This window comes from Thecamonas trahens, assembly GCF_000142905.1.
Source record: "Thecamonas trahens ATCC 50062 unplaced genomic scaffold supercont1.47, whole genome shotgun sequence".
Taxonomy (NCBI): domain Eukaryota; order Apusomonadida; family Apusomonadidae; genus Thecamonas; species Thecamonas trahens.
The window spans coordinates 111,518-137,044 of NW_013657633.1; the positions used below are offsets into that span (position 1 = coordinate 111,518).

At 64.7% G+C, this 25,527-nt stretch overlaps 3 protein-coding genes across 3 annotated transcripts; 1 reads left to right on the plus strand and 2 right to left on the minus strand.

The window, feature by feature from the left end:
- Nucleotides 1–151: 151 nt before the first annotated feature.
- AMSG_09250 (uncharacterized protein) lies at nt 152–20,406 on the plus strand (the record flags this gene model as incomplete). The annotated part of the gene is made up of 5 exons (XM_013899190.1): nt 152–157; nt 218–5,558; nt 5,684–6,348; nt 6,498–20,331; nt 20,366–20,406. The coding sequence occupies 5 exons, from the start codon at nt 152–154 to the stop codon at nt 20,404–20,406; spliced, it is 19,887 nt and encodes a 6,628-aa protein (XP_013754644.1).
- A 28-nt stretch (nt 20,407–20,434) lies between these two features.
- AMSG_09251 (SMC4 protein) lies at nt 20,435–24,640 on the minus strand. The gene is made up of 2 exons (XM_013899191.1): nt 24,619–24,640; nt 20,435–24,359 (listed from the first exon to the last, which is right to left on the minus strand). Coding segments are annotated over exons 1-2 (3,885 nt in total). The 5' UTR covers nt 24,620–24,640; the 3' UTR covers nt 20,435–20,475.
- Nucleotides 24,641–24,935: 295 nt separating this feature from the next.
- AMSG_09252 (DNA-directed RNA polymerase II subunit rpb7) lies at nt 24,936–25,400 on the minus strand (the record flags this gene model as incomplete). The annotated part of the gene is made up of 1 exon (XM_013899192.1): nt 24,936–25,400. A coding segment is annotated over one exon (465 nt), but the record flags the coding sequence as incomplete, so codon positions are not given.
- Nucleotides 25,401–25,527: the final 127 nt, after the last annotated feature.

A 25,527-nucleotide genomic window follows, 5' to 3' on the forward strand; every position in this document is an offset into this window, starting at 1 on the left:
GGGGGGGGAAAAAAAAAAACGAACGAAAACCTCCGAGCGGGTGTCGTCGATGTAAGGCTTCTTTTTGGGGGGCTGAGGGACGAGGCGGTGAAAAACACCCCCACCCCACCCCACCCCCCACCCCACCCCACCCCCTCCCACCCCCTCCACCATGTCTGTCTCCACCCCACGCACACCATCATCTCCTGTCGGTGACGCTCTAGATGCCCGCCACCAGTGGCTGACCGCCAAGCTCTCGGCCGCCTTTGCCATGCCCGACACAGAAGCCATCCGGGCATACCTTGCCGACCCGGGCATCCTTCCCCGGATCAACGCCTTTCTCTCTGGTGGTCCGCGTGCTTTGGTCTTCTTTCAGCGTGCTGCGGGTGAGGCGGTGCCTGGCAAGCGCCCACCGTCTGTCGCAAAGCCGTCGCCGGCCTCCGCGTCGGGCGCCAACCTCGCCGAGCGGAGTGATGCGCTTGCCCGCGCCTCATCATCGGTCTCGTTGTCGGGCAACTCGGATAGCTCGCCGTCCGGCGCGCCGGGCATCCAGCCGCACTCTTCTAAGGTCGCCTGGGCCGTCCCGTTCTACCTCGCTGACCCGCGGACGGACATCTTCTTCCGCAAGGGCGCGTACTTTGTGCGCCTCGCGCCGTCGCTCCCGGTCTCGGAGCCGCGCATTTCCGATGAAGTCGCCTTTGGCGAGCTCATGTCTTCGGTCCTCGAGTCGTCGCACAAGCTCCTCCTCGATGTCTTTGTCCCGCACCTCCAGCATCGCGAGGACTGGGGCCAGGCTCCGCCCGACGCCGTCACCCAGTTCTTCAATCATGTCTCGTCGATGACCTCGGTCCTCAACGAGGCACTCAAGGCCGTCCAGGGTGGCATCAAGCTCCGCAAGGCCGACTCCGAGTTTGTGGTCGAGAACAAGCAGCAGGCGTTCAACAAGGCCGCCACGAACCCGTCGCTCGTCGCCCACTACGAGGCCATCATGGACGAGTGGTGCACTCAGATCGAGCGACTCATCAACGACCGCGCTCTTGTCGACCCAGGCGCGGCCGCTCTGGCGGCAACAGCTGCCGGTAAGGTTGGCCCGGCCGAGTCGTCCGCCCCGTCAGCTGCCGCCCTCGCTGCACTCGCCGACGTCGGTCCACTCGCCCTCCTCGAGTTCTGGCGCGCCCGCGAGGCCCAGCTCCGCTCGCTCATCGAGCAGCTCAAGACCTACGAGCGCAAGGTCATTCTCGGCGTCCTTGTCACCGCCCACTCCAAGGCCCTCCGCCAGTGGCGTCTCCTTGACCCGCTCGTCACTGACGCCATCAACGAGGCCAAGGACTCGCACAAGTACCTCGAGCTCGTCCGCAAGTATGTCGAGCCACTCTACTTTGGTACCGTCTCCGCCATGACCGAGGCGCTTCCGGGCCTTTTCAACGCCATCAAGATCATCCACCAGTCGGCCAAGTTTTGCGCCGAGCCAGGTCCCATGATGGACCTCCTCACCCGCATCTCGCGCCAGCTCGCCCTCGCCTGCAAGCGCCACGTCTCCAAGGGCGGCGCCATCCTCGCTCAGGACCCCAAGCTCGTGGCTGCCAAGATCGACGACGCCATGGCTCTCATTTCCGCCTACAAGCGCGCCTTTCGTCACGTCCGCTCAAAGGCCAACCAGGAGCTCAAGACTCGCCGCGACCGCGCCTTTGCCTACTCGGAGACCGCCGTCTTTGCCGCCCTTGTCTCGCTGGAGGCCCGTCTCTATCGCGTCTCGGACGTCGTCCGCACCGCCTCGCAGTTTCGCGCCCTCGCCGAACATCCGGCCCTCCCCAACATGGCCCCTGTCGCATCGGCCTTTGAGTCGCTCCTTGACTCGTTCTCCTCCACAAAGTACGAACTGCTCGACGATTCGGAGCAGGCCTTTGAGCCCGACTACGCCGCTTTTCAGGACGCGGTTGCCACCCTCGAGAACGAGCTTCTTGCCCGCATCGACTCGGCGTTTGAGAAGACTTCCGAGACCGAGGACGCACTCGCCATGCTCCAGTCCCTCGAGGGGCTTGTCCACCGCGCCTCCCTCAAGACCAACCTCGACTCCAAGTACCTTGTAATCTTCCACAACTACGGCGCAGACCTTGGCGAGGCTGCCGCACTCTTCGAGTCGCTCAAGCATGCCCCGCCCACCATCCGCAACGCCCCACCCGTCGCCGGAAACATCATCTGGGCCCGCCAGCTCCTCCGCCGCATCGAGGAGCCCATGAAGAAGTTCCAGGGCATCGAGTCTATCATGGCTGCGCCCGCCGCCGTCCCGGTCATCCGCAACTACAACCGCCTCGCCAAAAAGCTCGTCAAGTTCGAGACGCTCTGGTTCTACATGTGGTCGCAGCGGGTTGTTGACGCCGGCGACGTCCTCTCCGCCCCGCTCATCGTCCGCTCGCCGACCTCGGGCCACCTCTACGTCAACATCCACCCCCGCTTCCTCCAGCTCATCGATGAGGCCAAGTGGCTCACTCGCCTTGGCCTCGAACTTCCGGCCGCCGCCCTTGCCGTCGCGGACACCGGCGCCCGCGTCAAGGACTACTACGCAAAGCTCTCTTTCCTCGTCGATGAGTTTGCCCGCATCACTGCCTCCATCAACCCGACGCTCCGGCCGCTGCTGGCCGAGCCGCTCAGCGACTTGCTCGGCCGCATGATGCCGGGCATTACCACCTTGACATGGTCGTCTATGAACATCGACGGCTTCCTCTTTCGCGTCCACGCCGCCTTTGACAAGTTCGAGGTCCTTGTCACCCGCGCCAACACCCTCCTTGTCGCCTCGGTCCTCCGTCCGCTCGACTTTATTGCCCAGTCCTCGCTCCTCCGCCTCTCGCCACCCAGCCCGTACTCGCTCGGCGAGTTTGTCGATGCCCAGATCCGGTCCATCCGCGCCCACGCCGCCGCTTTTCGCGCCGCTGCCTCGCGCATCGAGACTGCGCTCGCCATCATCGTCGAGGAAGTCTCCGCCCATCCCACTGAGCTCTCCACCCTCAAGGTCTCGCCCGACGTCATTGCAGACTTTGTCTCGTTCTTCTCAAACATGCTCTCCGCCGCCCTCGGCGCCACTGTCAAGCGTGCCCTCTTCGACCTCCGCTCCGCGCTCACCCCGCTCGAGCCGGCCGCGCTCATCGACCCGCCACACGAGCTTGTGGCATCCCGCGCGCCCTTTCTCGCTGTCGACGTCGAGCTCTCCATCCCGCACGTCCACATCAACCCCTCGCTTGACGAGCTCCAGCGCGCTCTCAACCAGGTTGTCTCCGAGCTCATCCGCATCACAAAGTCGGTCGCCGCTCTCTCCACCCTCCCGTCGCGCCTCCGCATCGCCAACTCGCGCCCCGACGGCTCGTTCTTCACCTCGGAAGAGTTGTTTGCCTCGGTCGACATGCCGCTCACCCGCCTCGCCATGCTCGGTCTCGACGCCTCCACCACAGCGCAGACGGCAGCATCCGGAGACGCGGCCGCCGGCGCCCAGTCGAACCCCACGCTACCCACAACGTCGCACTCGGCGACGACTTCGGCGGTGGCGACCGCTGCTGCTGCTCTTTCGGCGAGCAGCGGCACTTCCGAGTACCACCCGGCCGAGCTAGCCGTCCTCTCCTCGCCGCTCTACGTCGCAGACAACAACTACCACGAGACGCTCTCCCAGAATCCGACCATTGTCCGGCTCGTGCTTCTGCTCTCCGGCAAAGCCGCCACTCTCGCGCAGGCGCTCTCGACCTACCTCTCTGCCTTTGTCAAGTACGCCTACCTCTGGGGCAACACACTCCAGCAAGAGTACGCCGCCTTTCTCTCGGCCTCACCGCTCGTCGTCGACTTTGAGGCCGAGATCCAGCGCTTTGTCGACGTCGAGGCCTCCATCCAGGCTATGCACTCGTCCGCGCTCCTCGGACCGCTCCTCCTCTACACCCAAGCCCTCAAGTACTCGCTTCGCTCAGAGGCTGCAAGCTGGAAAGCCCGCTACGCCGAAACGCTCCACGCCCGTGGCTCGTCCAAGCTCCGCAAGCTCGCCTCGTACATCAACTCGACCACCTCGCGCTTGCAGCGCGACATTGTCACCCTCGACGACCTCCGTAAGGTCATGTTTGTCCTCCGCGACATGCGCGCCCAAGAGGCCGTCATCGACATGGAGTTTATTCCGCTCGAGGAAATGTTTGCTCTCCTCGCCCGCCACCAGGTCCACATCAACAAGGCCGAGCTCTCCCACACCCGCCGCCTCCGCGCAAAATGGCAGAAGCTCAAGGCGCTCGCCGCCACCGAGAACGACCATCTGCTCCAACTGCAGAACCACTTTAAGCACGCCCTCCTCTCAGACGTCGAGTCGTTTGCCATCGAGGTCATCCAGTTCCGCAACAACTACAACACCCGTGGCCCCATGGCCGTCCTCGCCGCTGATGGCGCGTCGGTCGACCCCAAGGACGGCTTTGGGCGCCTTCGTGTCTTCCAGGCCATGTTTGCTAAGCTCGAGACAAAGTTCAACTACTTTCGCCGCGGCGAGCGCCTCTTTGGCCTTCCGCCGCGGCCTTTTCCCGGCCTCCTCCGCACCCGCCGCGAGCTGGACATGCTTGACGCTCTCCACACCTTGCACTCGGCCGTCTCTGCCTCGCTTCGTCGCTTCGAGTACACTCTCTGGGCGGACACCGACATCTCAACCATGTCTGCCCGTCTCCACCAGCTCGCTACCCAAATGCGCGCCCTCCCACTCGCTGTTCGCGAATGGTCGCTGTACAAGTCAACCTATGCCCGCCTCGCCTCGTGGATCGCCCTCCTCCCTCTTCTCTCCGCCCTCGCCGATGCTGCCATCAAGAATCGCCACTGGATTTCCATCATGCAAGCCACGGGCACCACCTTTTCGCTCGAGTCGCAGTCGTTCATGCTCGCGCACTTGCTCGAGGTCGACCTCCTCGCAAACGCCCAGCAAGTCCGCCGCATCGCCTACGCTGCAAAGAAAGAGCTCGACATCGAGCACTCGCTCAACAAGCTCGAGGACTTGTGGAACGAGATGACGCTCGAGTTTGTACCCTCTTACAAGGGCCGTGACGGCATCGCCGTCCTCGACGTCGCTTCTGCAAAGGCCATCATGCACACCATGGAGAACTCGCTCATGGACATCTCCACCATGCTTGCCTCGCCCTTTGTCGCTCCCTTTTACGATACCCTCACCACCTGGCTCGCCCAGCTCTCGTCGGCCTCGGAGCTCCTCGAGTCATGGCTCTTTGTTCAGTCTATGTGGATCCACCTCTCCGCCGTCTTTACCTCGGTCACCATCCAGAAACAGATGCCCGCAGAAGCCGCTCGCTTCTCTGTCATCGACACAAAGTGGGTCCGTATCATGCGCCGTACCTCGACAGAGGCCAACGTTCTAGCCTGCTGCGTCTTTAACGACTCGCTTCGCTCATACCTCCCGCATCTGCGCGCCGAGCTTGAGCTCTGCCAGATCTCGCTCAAAGGCTTTCTCGAGCTCAAGCGCTCCGCCTTTCCGCGCTTCTACTTTGTCTCAGACTCGGCGCTACTTGAGCTCATTTCCGCTGCCTCCTCACCAACGCCGTCGCCGCACACTTTGACCAGTTCTTTGACTCGGTCGTTGGTGTCGTTCTCGACTCGGACCCTCTTCCTGGCTCTTCCGCGAACCCGTCAGGCCCTGCCGCTGCTCGCAACGCTGACCATGCATCTCACCCTGCTTCCACGCCAGTCTCCTCCGCTCTCGCTGCCCTCGACGACGCTGCCTCCATCCTCGCCCTCCGTTCGGCAGAAGGCGAGATCCTGCCGCTCCTTGCCTCGGTCACTGCCTCACCAAACCTCACCGAGTGGCTCACCGCCCTGCTAGAGCAGATGCGCCTCACCCTCCGCTCGCTCATCCGCCGTGCCGCCAAGGAGTGCTTCTCGATCGACCTCGAAGACCTGCTGCGGACGTACCCTTCGCAAGTTGCCCAGCTCGCCCTCTACCTCATTTTTACCGAGGCCTCTGAGAACTCCATTCGCCGCATCCGCACTGAAAAGTCGGCTCTCTTCAACACCGCGCAGTACATCAAGCACGTGCTCTCTGTTGTCCAAGACCTCGTCTCCCGCGCCACCGATCGTCTCGACCGCATCAAGATGGAGGCCCTCGCCACCGTCCAGGTGCACCTCCGCGACGCCTACGACGACATCCTTCGCCGCAAGGTCTACTCGCTCACAGACTTTGAGTGGACAAAGCACTTGCGAATCTATTGGCGCGCCACCGATGCCACCCCGCACGTCGAAGTTGCGCTCGGCCCGCACTCGCTCGTCCACCAGTACGAGTACATCGGCGCCGCCCCACGCCTCGTAGTCACTGCGGCCACAAAGCGGACCGCGTCTATGCTGCTCGACGCCACTGTCGCCGGCCAAGCCGTCGTCCTCGCCGGCCCGCCGAGCTCAGGCAAGTCCGAGACCCTGCGCACCCTCGCCGCACTCGCTGGAAAGTACCATGCCCCGCTCGCCTGCTCACCCTCTTTATCGCTTCTGACATGGTCCGCATCGTCAAGGGCATGGCCCTCTCCCGCGCCTGGGTCCATCTCGACGGCATCCACCTCCTCAAGCCGCCTGTCCTTGGCATCCTTGGCCACCATCTCTTTGCCCTCTCCCATGCCCTCCGACTCAACTTGCCGTTTGCCGTCCTGGCCTCAGGTGAAGCCCTTCCGCTCTCGCAGCTCTACTCGCGGGGCTTCAAGCCTCGCCCCATCGCCGTCGGCCCCGACGCCGCGGCTGCAGGCGTCCCGCAAGCTGCTGCAGACCAGGATGTCGCCGCAGATCAGGCCCTCGCTGTCTCCACCACATCCGACGGCATGGAGAACCCCAACCGCAGGAGTGCTTCCACCACCGCTCGCGCTCGCGCCTCGGCCCGCCGCTCCATCTCCTCCCGCCGCGCTGCACTCGCCCACGGCTCGACCCTCGCCTCCAAGACCAGCTCGCTCCTCATGGGCCCCTCAGTCGACAAGCGCATCGCCTCGCGGACCGTCGACACTCCGCTCTCGTCTCTTGCGCCCTCGCTCTCGCTCTTTGTCGGAGGCGATTCTGCGGCCGGTCGCTCGTCGTCAGCCTCGCTGCCTGGCATCGTGCTCCAGCTACCCCCACCCGAGACGCCACAGCCGAGCGCATCGGGTGTCGCCACTCCCTTGGACCGCCGTGGCGCCACCCGCCTCGACTACCGCGGTGTCCCGGTCTCCGCCGCGGCCCCGTCCGGCATCACCTTCCGTGTCCCGGATGAGGGCGTCGGTCGCTCCGGTAATCTTCTCAGCCCCGGCCACGGCCTCACTACAGGCGCCCTCCGCTCGTCACTGGCCGACCCGGCCCACGACCAAGTCGCACAACATTCATCTACCCCTGACGAGGCCGAACGCTCCCGTGATGCCCGCCACAAAGCTGGACTCTCGCCGCCGCAAATCACCGCCGTTGCGCAAGCCCTCGTCGAGGACATGCCCGACTCGCTTCAACCACCGACGTACATGCTCAAGGAGCCACTCGGCCTCTTCGCCACTGCGCTCCTAACCTCAAGTTCGCCGCTCGCGGGCCTCCCAGCCTCGCAAGCTGTTCTCTTCAGGACCGTCACCGTTGTCACACCAGACAAGGACATGCTTGTCCGAGCCCGGCTCGTTGCCGCCGGCTTTTACTACGCCGAGCGCCTCACTCGCAAGCTCACCTCGACTCTTCGCGCCGCACAGGCAACCCTCTCGCGCGCCATCCACTACGACTGGTCGTATCGCTTCCTCGTCGCCGTCCTCGACCGTACCTGCCTTCTTCGGCGCCAGGCTGGTCCCTCCGCCAACGAGTCGCACACGGTCATGGCCGCCCTCGCCCAGCTCACCCTGCCGCGCCTCCTACCTTCAGATATGCCGCCGTTTCTGGTCCTCCTCCGCGAGACCTTTGCCGCCACCGACATTGTCGATGATCCCAACGCGCCAGCGGCCCCTCCTGGTGCTACCGGTGAGCTCACCGCTGCTGGCATGGTCGGCGACGGCAGTGGCGCCGGATCCGGTGCGGGATCAGGTCCGCGCCAGAGTCAAATGGGCTCGTCGGGCATCGAGTCGATGCTCTCGGCCCATGCTCGCCGCCGCCGCGCCCAGGTCCGCTCGCGCCGCACCAACGACCGTGACCGCACAGCCGAGGCCGAGACCGAGGCTACTGCCGCTGCTGCTGCCGCCGCCGCCGCGCGCACCGTCCCCTTTATCGACGGCGTCGGCCGTCTGCCAGTGTCCAAGGCTCCCCAGGCCACCAAGATTCCTCTCAACGCACGGGGAGGCGGTCCCGGTGCGCCGGGCTCTACCCGACTTGCCTTTGACTCGCCTCGTGAGTCGTCGGCGTCGTCGCTTACTGTTCCTCGCACGTCAATCACCGCAAACGCAGGCGCGTCCACCGGCGCAGACGCAGGCTCGAGCTCGTCGCCGGCGGGCGTTCCCACTCTTGATATACCAGCTGCGGGCGAGCCCGATGTCGAACCGCCGACCCTTGCCACCATGACCGTCGCCCAAGCCGCAGCCGCGCTCCGATTGACGCACAACCTCGCCCACAAGACCTCAGTGCCCGAGCTCTCCGAGACCGCGCTCTTGGCTTCGCTCGAGAAAGTGGTCACCGCAACCGCCCAGTCGGCCTCGCTTGTTGCCTCCAGTGATTGGGTCGAGAAGCTCCTGCAGCTCTTTGTCTCGTTGCGAAACTGGGAGTCGACCGTTCTTCTCGGCCCGCCAGGCACCGGTAAGTCAACCGCGCTTGAAGTCCTTGTCGCAGCCCTGCATCCGTCGCTGGCGAGACTCGCTGCCGCCAGCGAGTCGCCGGCAGGCGAGGACGATGCCCGCGAGGGCTCGACCGGTGATCCTTCACTGTACCGGGTGGTGCGGATCAATCCCTACGCCCACACTACCCGCGAGCTTGTCGGCGAGGCCGACCCTCGCTCTGGCGACTGGGCCGATGGCCTTGTAGCCGCCACCGTCCGTCGCGCCATGGAAGAGTCGGAAGTCAGCCACTACATGGTGCTCGACGCACCAGTCGATCCAGTCTGGGCCGATCCGCTCGTGTCCATGCTTGATCCTTCTCGCAAGCTCGTTCTCACCTCGAACATGTACCTCGCACTCCCACCGAACATGCACATTCTCCTGGAAACGACCTCGCTCGAACATGCCTCGCCACAGCTTATCGGGCGAGTCGGTGTAGTCTTCTTCCCGCAAGACCTCGTCTCGCCCGACATGCTCGTCGAAGGCTGGCTCTCTTCGCGCCGGCCCGCCGAGGCCGCTCTCCTCGCGCCGTTTTTTGCCTCTCTCCTCTCCCCTGTCCTCGAATTTCTCCGCCACACCCCGACTACCGTCGTCCTCCAACCGGAGAGCGCCCGGGTCCGGACCATGCTCTCGCTCCTCGACGCCCTCCTCGAGCAAGGCGCGCTCAACAACGAAGTCTTTGAGGAAGACCACCTCGAGCGGCTCTTCATCTTTGCTCTTGCCTGGGGCATCGCCGGTGCCCTGCCCCACACCGACCGCCTCAGGCTGCAGACCTTCCTCTCCTCTGCGACCGTCAACCTGCCGCGGTTCGAGGGTTCAGAGACCATCTTTGACTTTTATGTCCAAGAGGCATCGACTCATTGGGAGCTCTGGGTCCACCGCGTCCCACACTGGGCATATCCCTCGTCCAACGTCGCCATTCCGGATCCGGGCTCGTCGAGGACGCTCTCCTCGCTCTTCTCATCAGCCATCTCACGCGCCCGCGTTCGCGCCGCCGCTCCGGCGCCGGTCGGAGCGTCCGAGCCTCTCGTAGGCGACGGTGGCATGCTCGGTCCAGGCACGCTCCACTCGGTCTCGCCTGGTGCCGGCTCGGTGGGAGCCGGCGAACGCATCACTTCGTTCCGTCTTGGCACACAGCAGGGCATGCGCCAGTCGCTTCAGTCGCGGCTGCGGTCGGCGTTGACCGGTCCTGATGCCATGACAAGCATCGCTCCGCTCTCGTCGACGCTATTTGCGTCGACTGCATCGGCCGCAAAGGCCGTCGCTGGTGGCCCGGGCGCGTCCGGGGCGAGTGGATCTAGCTCAGGAGCCGACGGCAGTCGCGAGACCGACGACGAGCGCTCGCGTCATAGTCACGCACCACCCGCCGCATCGGCCGGCGAGCAGCTGCGGTCTGGCGGCGACGAGGCGCTCGAAGGTTTGGTCGCTGTCTCGCCAGCGCTCCCGCACGCTTGGGACGTCGACATCATGGCACTCCATGTGCCAACGCCAATCACGGTTGCCATGTCTTCGCTCATCGACTTGCTCCGCAGCTCACAGCACGAGCTCCCGGTTCTGGTTGTCGGTAACGCCGGCTCGGGCAAGTCGTCGCTGGTCAAGCACTACCTCGGCTCGCTCGGGGATTCGGACTACCATGCCTATGCCTCACTCGCCCTTGGCCCGTTCACCACCACCGCTCAGCTGCAGGCTCAGCTTGAAGGCCGGTTGGTGCGGTCAATCGGAAATCGGTTTGCGCCGCGCGCAGCCAAGACTCTCACTGTCTTTGTCGACGACCTCGCACGGCCTCGGCCAAATGCCCACGGTGTCCGCCCACCGCTGGAGTGGCTCCGCACCCTTGTCGAGACCTCGACCTTCCTCTCCTCGTCCAAGTCGTCCGAGCTCAAGGCCGTATCAGGCTTGCAGTACCTCGCCGCCGGCCGCATGCCGGCCTCAGGCCCGCTTGCCTATCCTGCCCCCGCTGCTGACACGCTCTTCCGTTCGCGGCGGTCGCGGACGTCCATGGCCGCAGGCGGACGGCCTCCCGGGCTGGCAAGTTCGCCCATGCGTGGCGGCGGCGGTGGCGGTGGTGGTGGTGGCGGTGGCGGCGGGCACATTCGGGCCGGCTCAGATGACTCGCTCAACGCCGGCGAGTTTGGCGACGAGCACGTGGAGCTCTCTGGTCCGGGCACCGGCGGCGCTGCGCTCACTATGGGCCGTGCCACAGGTATCGGCCTCGTCCGCACCCAGCAGGCCCTGCTTCAGGAGCAGCTCGAGGCCGTCATCCACACCAATGCCCGTCGGGTCTCGGCGCTCTCACAGCGACTCGTCGGCAAGTTTGCCGTCATCCATCTCGATGACTCGAACGAGTCGACGCTCAACGATGTTTACTCGACCCTGGTCCGTGAGGTCTTCCGCGCTGTTGGTCCCACTGACGACGGCGACTCGCACATGAACCTCCACATTCTCAACCTGATGGAAAAAACGTGGATGATCACCTATCAACTCTGGTCCGAGGTCAAGGCCAACTTTAAGGCCACGATCGAGACGCCGCACTACCTCTTCTCCATGCGCGATCTCTCACGGGTTTTCCAGGGCATGCTTCGTGCCGACCGCTCAGTCTTTATCGACCAGCAGACCATGCTCAACCTCTGGCGTCACGAGTGCATGCGGGTGTTTGCAGATCGGCTCGTTGCCGATGCAGACGTCGAGTGGCTGACCAAGACCCTGCGCATCCTAGTCGAGTCGGCCTTTGGCGGTGCCTCGAGCTCCGTCTTTGGCGGCAACACCGTGTTCGTAGACTCACGAGTTCTTGCCCACATCAACACCTCGGTTCGTGTCGCTGGCCTCCCCTCAGCACTCTCCAGAGCCGAGTACGTGCCAGAACCCGTGGCCCGGTCTGGCCCCAAGATCTCGAACCACACGCTCTCCGACACCGTCCACTACACTGGTCGAGGCGGAGGCCACATCACTGACTCAATCGACGGTAGCGGCCCGGCCTCTGCTGGTGATGACCTCATGTCTGGGGCCTCGGGCGTGTTCGGTGGTGCACGGGGAAGCTTTGTCGATGGCAAGTGGGAGGGTCCTCCCGGCTCGACGGCTCCCATCTCTCCCGCTGCAAGCTACCAGCCTGTCTCATCGCTCTCTTGGCTTCAGGAGGTCATTGTCGACATGGTCCAGGTGTACAACACCCAGCACCCGCTACAGCCGTGCTCGATGGCAGTGGTTCACGGTGCTGTCCATCACGTCTTCCGCATTGCGCGCGTGCTCACCCTTCCGCGCGGCCACTTGGTGCTTGTCAGCCCGTCGCCGCTCGGTATGCACTCGCTCGGCAAGCTTGCCGCCCACGTCTCAGGCGTAATCTCGCTCGACCTGGCTGCCGCCGCCGCGCCGGAAGCCCGATGGGGCCCGGCGCGCGCCAGTGGCGCATATGCCGCCTCGGCAGTGGGCGGCGACCTGCCGACCTTCTCTGAGCACTGCTCCATCCCGGTCCCGGGCGTCCCGCTCCGCACGGTCCCGCTCGCCGACGCAGCCTCGGCCAAGCATCCAGTTTCTGACCGCCACGATGGCAGCGGTCTCACTGGCGGCTCGCCACTTCCCGCCGTGGGCCTTCGCGGCAGCCACGAGTCATCGTTGACATTTGGCGCGATGTACAACCTTTCGCCCGAGTGTCTCGCCCACCTCAAGCAGGCATTCCTCTTTGCTGGCGCAGAGGGCAAGCCGACAGCGCTGCATCTGGATGCCAGCGAGGAGAGCAGCCGCCGTTCTCCGCTGCTGGACGTCCTCGACCTGTTCTTCACCTCGGGTGAGCTGGCTGGTCTGTTCTCGCCATCTGAGCTCGTCGCCATCTATCGTGACCTCAAGCCGGTGTACATCAAGACCATGTTCTGCGCGGCCGCGGCGCGGACGCTCGGTGTGGCGGCGTCGTCAGTCCCACACGCTTCGGGTGTCTACGCCCTCAACATTCTTCTTGCTCGCCTCCTCCACGGTGAGCTGACCGCAGTCCCGATCACTGTCGAGGAGGCCGAGACCATGCGGGCGGCGTTTGACAATGTTCCCGGCGAGGTGCCCCAGGCCGAGCCCGAAGCTCCTGGTCGCGAGAGCTCGTTCGGCCGTGGCTACGCCGGCGAAGAGCCAGAAGCGTCCAAGCGGCCAAGCACGGTAGCATCGACGGCAACACCTCAACAGCAGACCAAGTCGGCGGTGGTGGATCTGGATGAGTCGCGCCGTGACGCTATCCTTGCGCTCTCCAAGCTCATGGAGAGCCTCGTCGCAACGCCGTTTCTTGACCTCTGTCGGTCGTGGCCGGCTGAGCTGCTCTCGCAGACTGACAGCCCGGTCCCATTCACCCCCGTCGGCATGACTGTTGCTGCTGGCGATGGCACTGCTGCTGGAGGTGGAGGTGGCCATGGTGGTGGAAGCCGCCGCTCGCCGACGTCGGGAAAGGCCAGTCGGGGTGCGTCCGAGTCTGGTGCGTCCGATCTGATTTCGCTCGCGCTACAGGCGTACGAAGCGCTCACCGAAGAGGAGCTCAACATGATGTACGAGCAGGTGAGCTCGCGGATGCTGTATTCGTTCTTCATCTCGCGAGTCCAGCAACTTCTCCATGTTGTGATCAACACCACGCCCGAGAGCCTCAGCCCGCTTGTACAAGACTACAGCGGTGTGGTCAAGGTCGCACACACTCTCTATCTTCGGCCGTGGAACCGGCAGTCGATGCTGGCGGCGATTCGGGCTCGCATCAACCGTGCCGAACTCCAGTGTGGCGGGCCGATGAAGGAGCGCCTGCTGCAGACGCTTGTGGCTGTCCACGGTGTGGCGCTCAAGGTCCGGCTCCCGCTTCGGCTCCGTGGCCTCGGTGCCAATACTGCACACTGTTTCGCCTTTGTTGAGACGTTCAAGTCGATGTACGCCAACACAGTCGCCGGCCTGCAGGCTGACCAGCTGCGCATGCAGCAGGCGCGGAAGCACCTGGAAGAGGCACACGCCTCTATCGGTGTCCTCGAGTCGCTGGTTGTCGAGCAAGAGGCTGCCGTTGCGTCGGCCAACGACTCGCTCTCTTCTCTCCTCGACGCCATTACCGATGCCACCATGGCGCTGGAGCAGACCAAGGTGGCACTCGCACGAATGCGGCTGCGGATCGAGCAGGTCTCGCAGGCGTCGTCCTTGTTGTCAGACACCGTTATCGATGAGGCTCGCGTTGTCAAGCCGTACAAGGCTCCGGTCGAGGCAGCGCTCAAGTCACTCGACGATGCCGCAATCATCTCGGAAGTTGTTGATCGCTCCAGCGAGCCGCCGTCGATTGCGCTGGCGCTCCTCCTCGACGCGGTCATGTTCGTGGCTGGGCTCAAGGTCCGACATCGGCCGGACGAGGCGCACGACGACGAGTTGGCCACCGCCATGCTTGTCCACGCTTCGGAGGCTGCCACCGGCTCAGACCTCTTTGTGCGGCTCGGAACATCACCGGCGGTGGCAGTGGCCGGGACGCTGCCAGCCGGTGGTGCCGCCGCTGTCCTCCGACTCCCTGTCTCGCCGTCCAAGTGGAATGAGATCCGCCGCCAGCTCGGCACGCCGGAGAAGTTTGAGCGTGCGCTGGAAATCCTCGACGAGGTGCTTGGGTCCAAGCTCTATGCGCTCTCGGACGAGGTGGTTGATCTTGTGGCGCCGCTAGTTGAGCATCCGCTCCTCACCGACGCGTTGCTGGCCGAGCTTGCACCTGCGTATGTCGACCTGCGACACCTCTTCTTGGCAGTACTCGAGTATCACGCGGCGTCGGTTTTCCTCCGGCCTGTCCTCCTACAAATAGTTTACAACGACGCGCTGGTGAGCATGCTTGAGGGCCAGGTGGCCGAGCGCGAGGCAGAGCTGGAGAAGGCGCTCGCAGCTCGGGCGAAGCTGCAGGCCGAGTACGATGCCAAGTTGCTTGACAAGCAGAAGCGGGTGAACCAGCTGGGGAAGCTGACCACCCGTCTCGAGTCGGTCAACCGGCTGGTGGCGTCGCTCGACTCCGAGCGGGCGACGCTGGCCAACGCGGAAGACATGACTCAGGCTCGCATCGAGGTCGCGCTCGGCCAGTCGGTGCAGCGCGCAGCGTTTGTGGTATACGCTGGTTCGATGCCGGCCGCGCTGCGGCTGGTCTTCATGAAGGACGTCCGCGGAGTGTGCATTACCAACCGGCTTGCCGGCGCAACGACGGCCGTTTCTCAGGTCCGTGCCACGGTGGCGTCCGCTGGCGACAATCCGTTTGGACGGCGGGCCGGCCAGGTCTCGTCGATGCGTCTCTCGTCGATGCGGACAAGCGCCAAGTCCAAGGGCTCAGGCAGGACCGGTCACACCCGTGAAGGCTCGTCAGGCTCGGGTCGACGAACGGCCTCTCCTGTCGGAATGGCCAGCGTCGCCGGGCTAGACACCTCGTCCCCATCTGCGCTCAACGCCGAGGATGCTGAGGCGCTTGCCGAGCAGGCCGCGCTTCTGGACAAGGTTATCTGCGAGAACTCACCGCGGCCGGTCGTGTTTTCGCTGACAGCGCTGTGCGATGCTGCGGCGTCGAGCGACGCCGCGTCGGTTGGGCTGACCTCGTTCTCGGGGTCGGCGGTGGCGCTCTCGGCGCTCATGGCTGAGGAGCCTGGCTACCAGGACGCACTCGCCGAGTGGGCAGCCATCGGGCTGCCGTGCGACGAGATCTCGTTGCTCAACGTGTACCTCATGCGCGGCTCGCGAGCGGCGCCGGGGCGGTACATGGACGGCTTGACTCAGTGGCCGCTGCTGCTAGACCCAGATGGCGTCGGCCTGACGTGGATTAGGCACCTTGAGCGCGGTGCGGGCCTGGTCGTGACCTCGCCCATGCGGTCCGACTTTGTCGAAACGCTTCGGATGTGCGTGGTCGAGGGCTTGCCGCTCGTGGTTGAGGACGTGTCCGGCGCGAGCTACGCCCTGCTTAAGCCGCTCCTCCACGGCAACGTTGTTGGCGTGGGCAAGCAGCTGCGGGTGCTGATCGGTGGCAGAGAGGTCGAGTACTCGCCGATGTTCCGGCTGTACCTGGTGAGCCAGCCGTCGGTCTTTGACGTCGACACGCCGTGTAAGCGCTCGAGCAAAGGTCCGGACGGAGCATCGCTGCCAGGTGCGTTCTTTGGCTCGGCTGCGTCGGCGCTACTGGCGGCAACCATGGTCATTGACTTTACGCTCACTGCGGCGGCAATGACCGAGGCGCTGCTCTCGCGGGTAGTCCAACGCGAGCGGCCCGATGTCGAGGCAGAGCGGCCGATCCTTCTCAACGAGCTGGTCACGGTCTTGCGCGAGCGGGCGGCAGCGCGGCGGCAGCTCTCGCAGCTTCTTGCAGCGACAGCGTCTGCGCGCCGCAAGCGGCGGCGGCGCAAGCGGCAGATGCGGCGCAAGCGGCGTGCCGAGCGCAAGGCTCGCGCCACAGGAGAAGACGCTAGCATTGACCGGAGCTGCTCCTCGGTCGGCTCACGGAGCGAGTCGTCGGGCGAAGACTCGTCTTGGCACTCATCAGCAAGTTCGGGTCACGCCGGCGCGGGCGAAAGCCATGCGCTGGGTGTCCAGGGTGCCCAGGCCGGTGACGATGGCGAGTCGCAACGGTCTGACGATGGGTCAATGCTACTGGTTGAGGCCTCGGGCCGCAGCATGGAGGGCATGCTCGTTTCGGGCAAGCAGATTGACGAGCTGGGCAAGGTCAAGGCGCACTTGGAGAAGCTTGACGAGAGCGTGCTCGACGTGGCGCGGCAGGTTGCTCGGATGATGGATGCACGCGAGGTGTACTTGCCTGTGGCGCTCCGAGCTGCAGCGCTCAACGGGTTCCTCCACGAGCAGGTTGCGCCACTGTACCCGATGGCGGCCATTGCGCTGCCAATGTACGTGCGGCTGTTTGAGTTTGCGATCCGGGCCGCGGTGCGAGCGGTCCAGCCGGAGAAGCGAGTGATCCACATTGCTGACGCGCTGACCGAGGCCGTATACGGGTTTGTCGCACATGCGCTCAACGAGCAGCAGCGGCTGCACTTTGCCTTTCTGCTAGCGGTCAACACCGATTTTGAGTGTGGCGGCGTGAGCGCAGCTGCCATCCAGATGCTGTTCGAGACCGGAGCGGGCCATCTCGGCTCGCTCAGTGACTTTGCGCACGGTGCAGTGCCGACAGCCGGGCCGTCGCACGCGTCAGGTGGAGGTGGTGGGAGCGGGAGTGGAGGTGAGTCCGGCGGAAGGCCGAGCTCGTCGCGGCGGTCGCGTCCGTCGACGCCGGCCAACAAAGGTGAGCGGCTGGGGGCCGGAATGCAGCGAGGCGGCGGCTCGACGACATCGCTTGTCTCTGGAGCCGGCGACGACGACGACGCCGCAAGCGGCAGCGAAGGCGGCGGCGGACCTGGTGATGACGAGAGCGTAGCTTCGACTCGCCCAAGTGGATCGCGCAAAACTGCCGGCGGCGACGGTGCACTCCATGTGTTCGGCACGGTGTATCGGCACGTTACCAAGCCGCACGCGTGGATTACGGACGAGGCTTGGGCCCGGATCGAGGCGCTGTGTGCTATGTTTGCGCCTCTGGCGACCCTCAATCAGACGATTGCACTCAACGTCAACGCATGGCAAGAGTGGTTCGAGTCTGAGGATCCAGAGGCGCGGCCGTTTGTTGACTTGCGGCGCGAGAGCGGCGAGTACGCGGTCTCGGCCTTTCTGCACGCGCTGGTCACTCTCGCACTGCGGCCCGACCGGTGGCCAGCGACGGTGAACCGATACGTAGAGAACGTGCTTGGTGCGGGATTCCGGGTCACGGCCTACTTTCCGCTCTCACTCGCCAAGATGATGCTGGTCTCAGACCCATCTGCGCCGGTCTTTGTCCACGAGGCGTATGCCGGTGCCGATGCGCTGCCGCTCCTCCAGCGGTGGGCCGAGGCGGTGCCGGGCATGGTTGACATGTACGTCACGTCTGTCATGCCAAGCGACATCGAATCGCCGTTCCGACTCCTCGCCATTGCGCGCAAGTGCATGTACGAGGGCTGGTGGCTGGTGCTGCAGAACGCGAGCGAGGCGCCGCAGCTGGTGGAGGCTCTTGTCGAACTGGTGAGCAAGGAGCAGCTCATGTCGTCTGGCGTGCTTGTCACTGGCTCACCACTTCTTGGCGCTGGTGCGCATGTGCACACCACGTTCCGCGAGGACATTGAGTCGAGGTGGCGCGGCTCGCTGCTGCTCTCGGGCTCGGGTCGCGGCATGCCGAGGCGCCGGAGTGACGGCGGGCAGGTCCGGCCGTCGTCGGGGGTGGAGCGGCGAAACCGCCGGAACGCCGCCAGTGAGCGCCATGGCTCGGATGCTCGGGCGAGCGCCAGTCGGGGGGACGGCGGCGAGGCCACCGGCTCGGTATCGACACAGAGTCGAACCAAGAGCTCCCGGGCAGCACAGGCGCGCCGGCTCCTGGGGCTCGGCGAGTACGCGTCGCTGGCGCGAACCGGGCGGCATCTGCAGCCAGGCGTGCCGTCGCGGCGGCACACGGTGTCGGCGATGTTCCGGCTTATTGTGCCGCTGCAGGACATTAGCGAGGTCGAGCCGGGTCTCCTGGCGTCGGGGGTGAAGCTGCGGTTGGAGGCGCCAGCGGGGCTCCGTGCCGAGATGCTGGCATGGCTCGAGTGGGTAGCCGAGACCGACTTGCTCCGGGTTCGCATTGCGACCTGGCCACAGCTCGTCTTTGCGCTCGTCTTTGCCTTTGCGCTCATCCAGGGGCGGATCAAGTTTGGCAAGGTCGGCTTTGCCTCGGAGCGAGTCATGCTCTCGTGGCTCCACCTCCGGGCGGCGCTCGACCAGCTGGAGACGATTGTGTCCGAGGCTGCGAACGCGGCCGGTGTGGTAGTGTCCGAGGCTGACCCGTCGGTCGACGATGCCGAGAACGCAAGCGAGGGCCCGTCAGTCGGGAGCGGTGACGGCGCGGACGCGTCGTCGCGGCGGAGCTCGCGCGACAGTGGCAGCAAGACCAGCAAGCGCACACGAGGGCTGGAGAAGGTCATCAAGCTTCCGTGGTCACTCATCCGGTTTGTGGTGGCCGAGACCATCGGCTCGGCCCTGACGTCAGACGCGGACCGCCGGGTGGTCAGCGTTGTCGTCGACAACATCTTTACCAAGCACATGTTCGACAAAGCATTCTCGTTTGACGTCTATGAGACGGCGCGGCTGGTGGGTGACGACCGGCGGCCGATGTACAAGCTGCCTGTCCTGCCGCCGAGCGGTAGTGGAACAGGCTCGTCGGGGCGGTTGGTCATGGATGCCCTCTACGCCGAGGTGCTGTCGTGGCCCGAGCACGAGCCGCCGTCGCTGTACGGGCTCTCGCCAGCTGTTGTCTCGGCAAAAATCAACGAGCGGACGCGGCAGATGCTGCTGGAGATGCAGCAGCTGTACGCGTTCAACCCGCGACTGGGTGAGGCGTTTTGCGAGTCGCTCGGCGCGCGGGCACCGGGCGTGACAGTGCCGGCCCGTCCGCGAGAGCGGGCATGGGGCGCGGCGGTCTCGCCGTCGATGTCTGTCGCGCTGGCGACAAAGGCCGCAGGTATGGCGGCGTGGTGGGCACGGAACCCGCTGCCACTGAGGGCTCTGCTCCCGTACTCATCCAAAGAGCTGCTCAAGGTGCTGAAAACGATGCAGGAAAGCATTCCGCTCGCGCTGGTCCACGGGCAGCTCCGCGACCGACTGCGGAGCATGCCGAGCTCATCGCCGTTCCGCGAGGTGCTCGCCTTTGAGGTGAGCGAGCTGGAGCGTGTGGTTTTCAAGGTGCAGGAGGCGATGGTACTTGTGCGGTATGGGCTCTCGTGCGGAGTGCTCGGCCTGTACCAGGCGCACCGGTGGATGCAGCATCCAGACGTGGGGTGCACGGCGTGGGAGGTTGCGCGGCGGCACGATACGCTGGGCGCGTTTGCGAGCCCGTCGCGCGGCTCGCGCAGTGGTGATGGGAGCGGCCGGCGCGGTGGCGGGGTGCGGCCGCTGGCGGTGATGGTCAGCTCTGTCGCGCGAATTCCGCAGGCAACTGGACTGGAGGATGACATCGACGTGGAGCGCAGTGCGGCACTGGCGGCCGAGTGGTCGGGCGTGGTGGCGCACTTTTTCGAGCTCGTCCACGCCATGAACTTTGGCCTGGTCCCGCCGTCGTGGCAAGACTGGTCGTGGGGTGCCAAGGATCTCGGGGCGTGGCTGGCCGGCCTCGCGGCGCGCGGCGACCAGCTCTCGGCTTGGCTCAAACGGGAGCGGACGCCGATGGTGTGGCTTGGTGGCCTTTTTGGTCCAGCCGAGTTCCTCCATGCCCTCAAGCGCAAGGTGGTGGGCGACCACCCCGGGTGGCAGCTCGAGAACGTGGTACTGTACGCCGAGGTGACGAACCGCGAGCGCGAACAGTACAACACGTCGCCAACCGATGGTGCGTATGTCTACGGGCTGCTGCTCGAGGGTGCGTCGTGGGCCGGCGGCAAGCTTGTCGAGGCGCCGCCGAACTCGCTCCGTAAGACCATGCCGGTCACCGTCATCACTGTCCTCCAGCGCAAGGACCGGCCGCGTCATCGCGCAAACGCCTACGCCGCGCCGCTCTTCCTCTCGCCGCAGCGGAGCACGCGGCTTATGATGGTCGACCTGCCGACCGATGTCGATGCCAAGCGGTGTGTTGCGCGGGAATCGCCTTGCTTGCGCGTGAGTGACCGTGTGGGCAGGCACGCCAGTGAGCACCGCTGGGTAAATATCTGTGACGCTGGGTGTTGGAGGGGTGTGGGACAGATTACAGGTTTAACGCAGCAGTGCGGGTTTCTCACTTGCGCTCGCCGAGGCCTAGCGCGACGGCGCGCGGGTTGAGAGTCACGCTCTTGGTCACGTTGTTGGTCTTGTAGACGCCAACGAGGCGGTCGGCGAGTTCAAACATGTTGTTGCGGAGCGAGATGACGATAAACTGGGCGTCCTTGGTCCGGTCCTTGATGTAGTTGGCGACAATGGAGACGTTGCGGAAGTCGAGGGCGGCGTCGATCTCGTCCATGACGTACAGTGGCGTCGGCTTGTAGTGGTGGAGGGCAAAGACAAGGGCGAGCGAGGAGAGAGTCTTCTCTCCGCCAGAGAGGTTGGAGATGTTCTTCCAGCTCTTCTTGGGCGGACGGACCGAGAAGACGATGCCCTCGGAGAACGGGTCCAACGAGTCGACTAGCTCGAGCTCGGCGTCGCCGCCCATGGTAATCATCTGGTACATCTCCTTGAGCTTGAGGGTGATAGTGGAGAAGCCAGCCATGAACTTGTCGAGCCGCTGCTTGCGAAGCGAGTCGAAGACGTCGCGGGCGGCGTCGCGCTTCTCGGTGATCTCGTCGAGCGCGGTCACCTTGGTCAAGTACTCCTCTTCTTTCTCACGGTACATCTGGATGGCGCGGAGGTTGGGTGACATCTCCTTGATGGCTTCCTCAAGGAGTCCAATTTCGGCCTCGAGCTCGGCCTTGTCAACCTTGGCCAGCTTCTTGGCTGAGAGCTCGCGGAGGACGCCAGAGGCAGGTGCGGCGCCAGAGGCGTCGTCGCCACTCTCATCGCCGGCGTCGTCATTGTTCGCTTCCGCCTCGTTGTCGCTCTCATCGTCGTCCGACGCAAGGTCCATGCCGGCGCCGGTCTTGTTCTGGAGCTCGGCGAGTTGAGTCGGCGAGGAGATGAGGCCGAGCGATGAGGCGTACTGGGCCTGGACTGCCTCCATCTTTGTGGACCAGTCGGCGATGCGGCGGTCGTAGTCTGCGATGGTACGGGCGAGTTCGTCGCGGCGGTCGGTGATGTCGACTTCCTGAGCCTGCAATGCGTTGTACGTCTTTTTCTGGTCGTCGTAGACGTTCTTGAGGCCTGCCAGCTCCTCCTCCTTCTCCTCCATCAACAGCTGGGTCTGCTTGTACGACTCGAGGACGGCGACGGCCTCGGTCTCGAGCGTGGCAAACTCAGCCTCCATGGTGGCGAGCGAGGCGGCGAGGTCAGCCGACTCGGTCTCGAGGCCGGCGAGGGCGGCCTCAGCCTTGGCCAGTGCCTTGGTTGCCGACTTGATGGCGACCTTGGCCTTGGTCGCTGCCGACGCGGCGAGGTCTGCCTGCTGCTGGGCCGAGTCACGGGCCGACTGCGCCTTACGCAGCTCCATGCCACCAGCCTCGAGAATTTTCTCCTGCAGGATCTTGATCTCGGCATCGAAAGCGTCAAGGACGAGCTTGGTCTCGTCGAGAGCGGCCTGCTCGGTCGCCATGGTCGCCTCCAGCGCTGCGAGTTGGGTCTTCTCTTCGGGTGTGAGCGCTGCGGCGGCGGTGTGGGCTTCGATTTGAGCCTTGAGGACCGGCTCGGCAGCAGTCGACGCGGCGAGATCCATCTCGAGCTTGGAGATGGAGGTCTCGAGGGTGGAGACCTTGGTGGCGACCTTGTACGAGCGACGCTTGAGCGACTCCATCTCGGCGCGGAGGGCGGCGAGCTGTGAGGACTTGGTCTTGAGCTCGGCCTCGGCAGCGGCAACGTCGGCGGCGGAGACGACCGAAGCAGCAGCAGCAGCAGCGGCAGCGGCTGACGCCGACGACGCCGTCGCCGAGGTGAGCATGGCGCCCGAAGACGCACGCGAGCCACCGCCGGACATGGTACCCGAGGTGTCAATGAGCTGGCCGTCGAGGGTGACAACCCGGAAGCGACGATCGCCGGCAAAGGCGACAGATGTGGCGGCGTCGAGCGAGTCAGCAACCAGGGTGTTCTTGGTGGCGTAGAAGAAAGCCGGCGCCACCTCGGGACTCGACGGCGTGATGAGGTCAAAGAGGCGCGGTGCCGGAAACGACGCCGCCGCTGACGCCATGTACTTGGCCAGGTAGCCGAGCTCGGAGAGGATGATAAAGGTGGCGCGGCCGAGGTTGTGCTTGCGGAGGTAGGCGACGGCCTTGGCTCCGGTTTCGGGCGTGTCAACAACAATGTTGTTGAGCGCCGGCGCGGCGGTCGAGACGGCGACGTCGTAGGCCTCGTCAATGACGCCGAGGTCCCCAAGCCGGCCGAGCACGCCCGGAAGCTTGCCGGCGGCCTTGAGCGCAAGGAGCTCGTCGAGCACGGCCGAGCGTGAGTTGGCGGCCTGAAGCGAAGACCGCGACTCCTCGAGCGTCGAGCGGAGGGCGGCGACGTCCTTCGCCAGCTCGGCCTCCATGGCTCCGGCCTGGGCGAGGTCGTTGGCAATCTGCGTCGCCTCAGCAGACGCCTCGGCAAGCTTGGCCTGGAGCGCAGCAAGCTTTTCGGCCTTGGCGTCGGCGGTCGAGGCGTAGCTCTCGAGCTCAGCAGTGGCCTTGGCGAGGGCGGCGGCAGCCTTGGCAACACGGTCGTTGATGAGCGCAGCCTGCGAGGCTGCGAGGTCGAGAGCAGCCTTGTGCTGGGCCGAGGCCTCGACATGCGGCATGGCCGCCTTCTGCGCTTCTTCGATCTCGGCCTGGAACTCGGCCGTGACCGAGGCGAGCTGAGCGTTGAGCTCCTCGAGCGCCTCGCTGTGCTTGGCGGCGGCCGCGGTGTGAGTCTCGAGGGCGGCCGCAGCATCGGCGGCATCGGTCTCGGCACGGGCCAGGTTTGCCTTGCACTGCTCGACCTTGGCAGCAGCAGTGACGCCGGCCTTGGCGTTCTTCTTGATCTTGGTCTTGCAGTGCTTGACGTCCTCGCGGAACTTGACGTCCTTGCGCTCGTAGGCCTCAAACTCGCGCTTGGCCGCGTCAAGCGCAGACTCGACGTCCTTGTGCTCGGTCTGGATGCGCGAGAACTGGGCCTCGGTAGCGGCAAGTGCCGTCGTCGTGCTGCTCAGCGCCTTTTGCAGCGTGGCGTACTCGCCGTCGACCACGGTGGCCTTTTCGCGGAGCGCCTCGGCCTGAACCGCGGTCTGGGCCCGGTTGAGCTGGTAGAGATGGAACCGATGGGTGCAGAGCTCGAGCTCTTTGGCCATGTACGCCTCGGCCTCGAGCTTGGATGACTCGAGAGCGAGGCGCTCCTTCTCGACAACTTTGACGCGGTGGAGGTGCGAGGTCCGCTCCTCGTTGAGCTCCTCCGTCGCCTTGCCGGCAGCGTTGATGTCCTCCACAAACGTGTTCGAGCCGATGATGTCCTCGAGGAACTCGAGGAGGCCCGAATCGTTGTCGCCGGTGCCCTTGGGCTTCATCATGGCAATCTGCTCGATCTCGCCCTGCAGCACCATGGACCGGTTGTGGTCGAGATCGATGCCGCGCTCGCGAAGGAGCGCAGTGACCTCCGAGTATGACGACGACTTGTCGTTGAGAAAGTACTTTGAGCCGTTGGTGGCATACGCCACTCGGGTAACGACAACCTGTGAGCCGTCCACCACGGTGTAGTCCTCATCGCCCGGCCCGGTGTCGACAATGTCCTGAAAGTAGACCGAGACCTTGGCGTACTCGCACGCCGGGTAGTTCTCCGACTTGTGGATGAGCTCCGAGACCTTCTTCAGCCGCATCCGGCTCGCACGCTTGCCCATCACAAACTGCATGGCATCGATGACGTTGGACTTGCCCGACCCGTTCGGGCCCACCACCGAGGAAAACCGCTTGTGAAAGGGTCCGATCGTCCGCTCTCCGCCGTACGACTTGAAGTTCTCCAGCACCATCTGGGCAATCATCAGCCGGCCCCTGCGCTCGCCACCGGCCACCTCCATCCCGGACGTACTTGCCACTGCATAGATATGGAGATAGTGTGTGTGTGTGTGTGTGTGTGTGTGTGTGAGTATGCGTTGGGGGATGGTTGGGGGAAGGGGGGGGAGGGGGAGGGTATGGAAGGTCTTTGACGATTTGCGCGCCAAAACTTTGGCCACCTGCCTGGTGGTGGTGGGAGGGGAAAGGGGATGAAATATGGATGGGAGGTGGGGGTGGGGATGGTAGGGGATGGGGATGGGGGTGGGGGATGGAGTGGATGGGGGGTGAAGGAGGCGTACTCTGTTGTTGGGTACAGAAGGTGGGACGAGTGTGCGTGCGTGTGGGTGGTGGGTGGTGGGTGGTGGGCGGTGGGTGGTGGGTGGTGGTGGGTGGTGGGTGGTGGACGGATTGGGAGGGGAGGTGATGTATTTGTAGTTTACGAGGCCCAGACGGAGAAAGGGGTTAGGCTTGGGTTGGTTTGGGGGTCTCGGGTGAGGGCGCAGGGTGTAGGTTAGTGGATGCAGGAGCTGGTGGCCACAGGCACGGCCACAGATGCAGGCAAAGGCAGCGGCGCGCGCGATGGATAGGGGGGGTGGGGGAACGAGGCGGCGACCAGCTAGATGACACCAAGGAAGTCCTCCGAGATGGTGCCGATGCAAAAGATGTCGTTGGCGTGCTCATTGACGGCCTGGATCTTGATGCGGACCTCTGAGTCGACCTTGATCACATGCCGCGAGTCGGGCGAGGTCCAGCACTGCGGAGCAGCGTCGGCATCAAAGGAAAAGTCGCCGAGGCGCTGGTGCGGGACAAAGACGTTGAGCGGTCCGACGGTGCAGGAGAAACCGATTTCCGAGACCGAGACAACCTCTGCATCGAGGACCTCGCCAGTAAACGGCTTGAAGACAATGGCCTTGTAGCGGACGTCAAAGACCACGTCTCCGATGTTCTCCTCAATCCGGCCCTTGCCCATAGACACGATCTCGGTCACCGTGATGACGTAGCCGAACCGCCCGGTGCAGGTCCCCTCAACCTTGGCATGCAGCGCCTCCTTGAGCCGCTCCTGCAGCTTCGGCCCAAAGTACTTGGGCGGCAAGTACACTGCTTGTGACCTCTCGATCTGGTTTCGGGGGGGGGTGGAGGGGGAAAGAGACAGTTAGGGGGAAGAGGTGGGTAGGGGTAGGGGAGAAGAAGGGAGGGAGGGAGGGGAG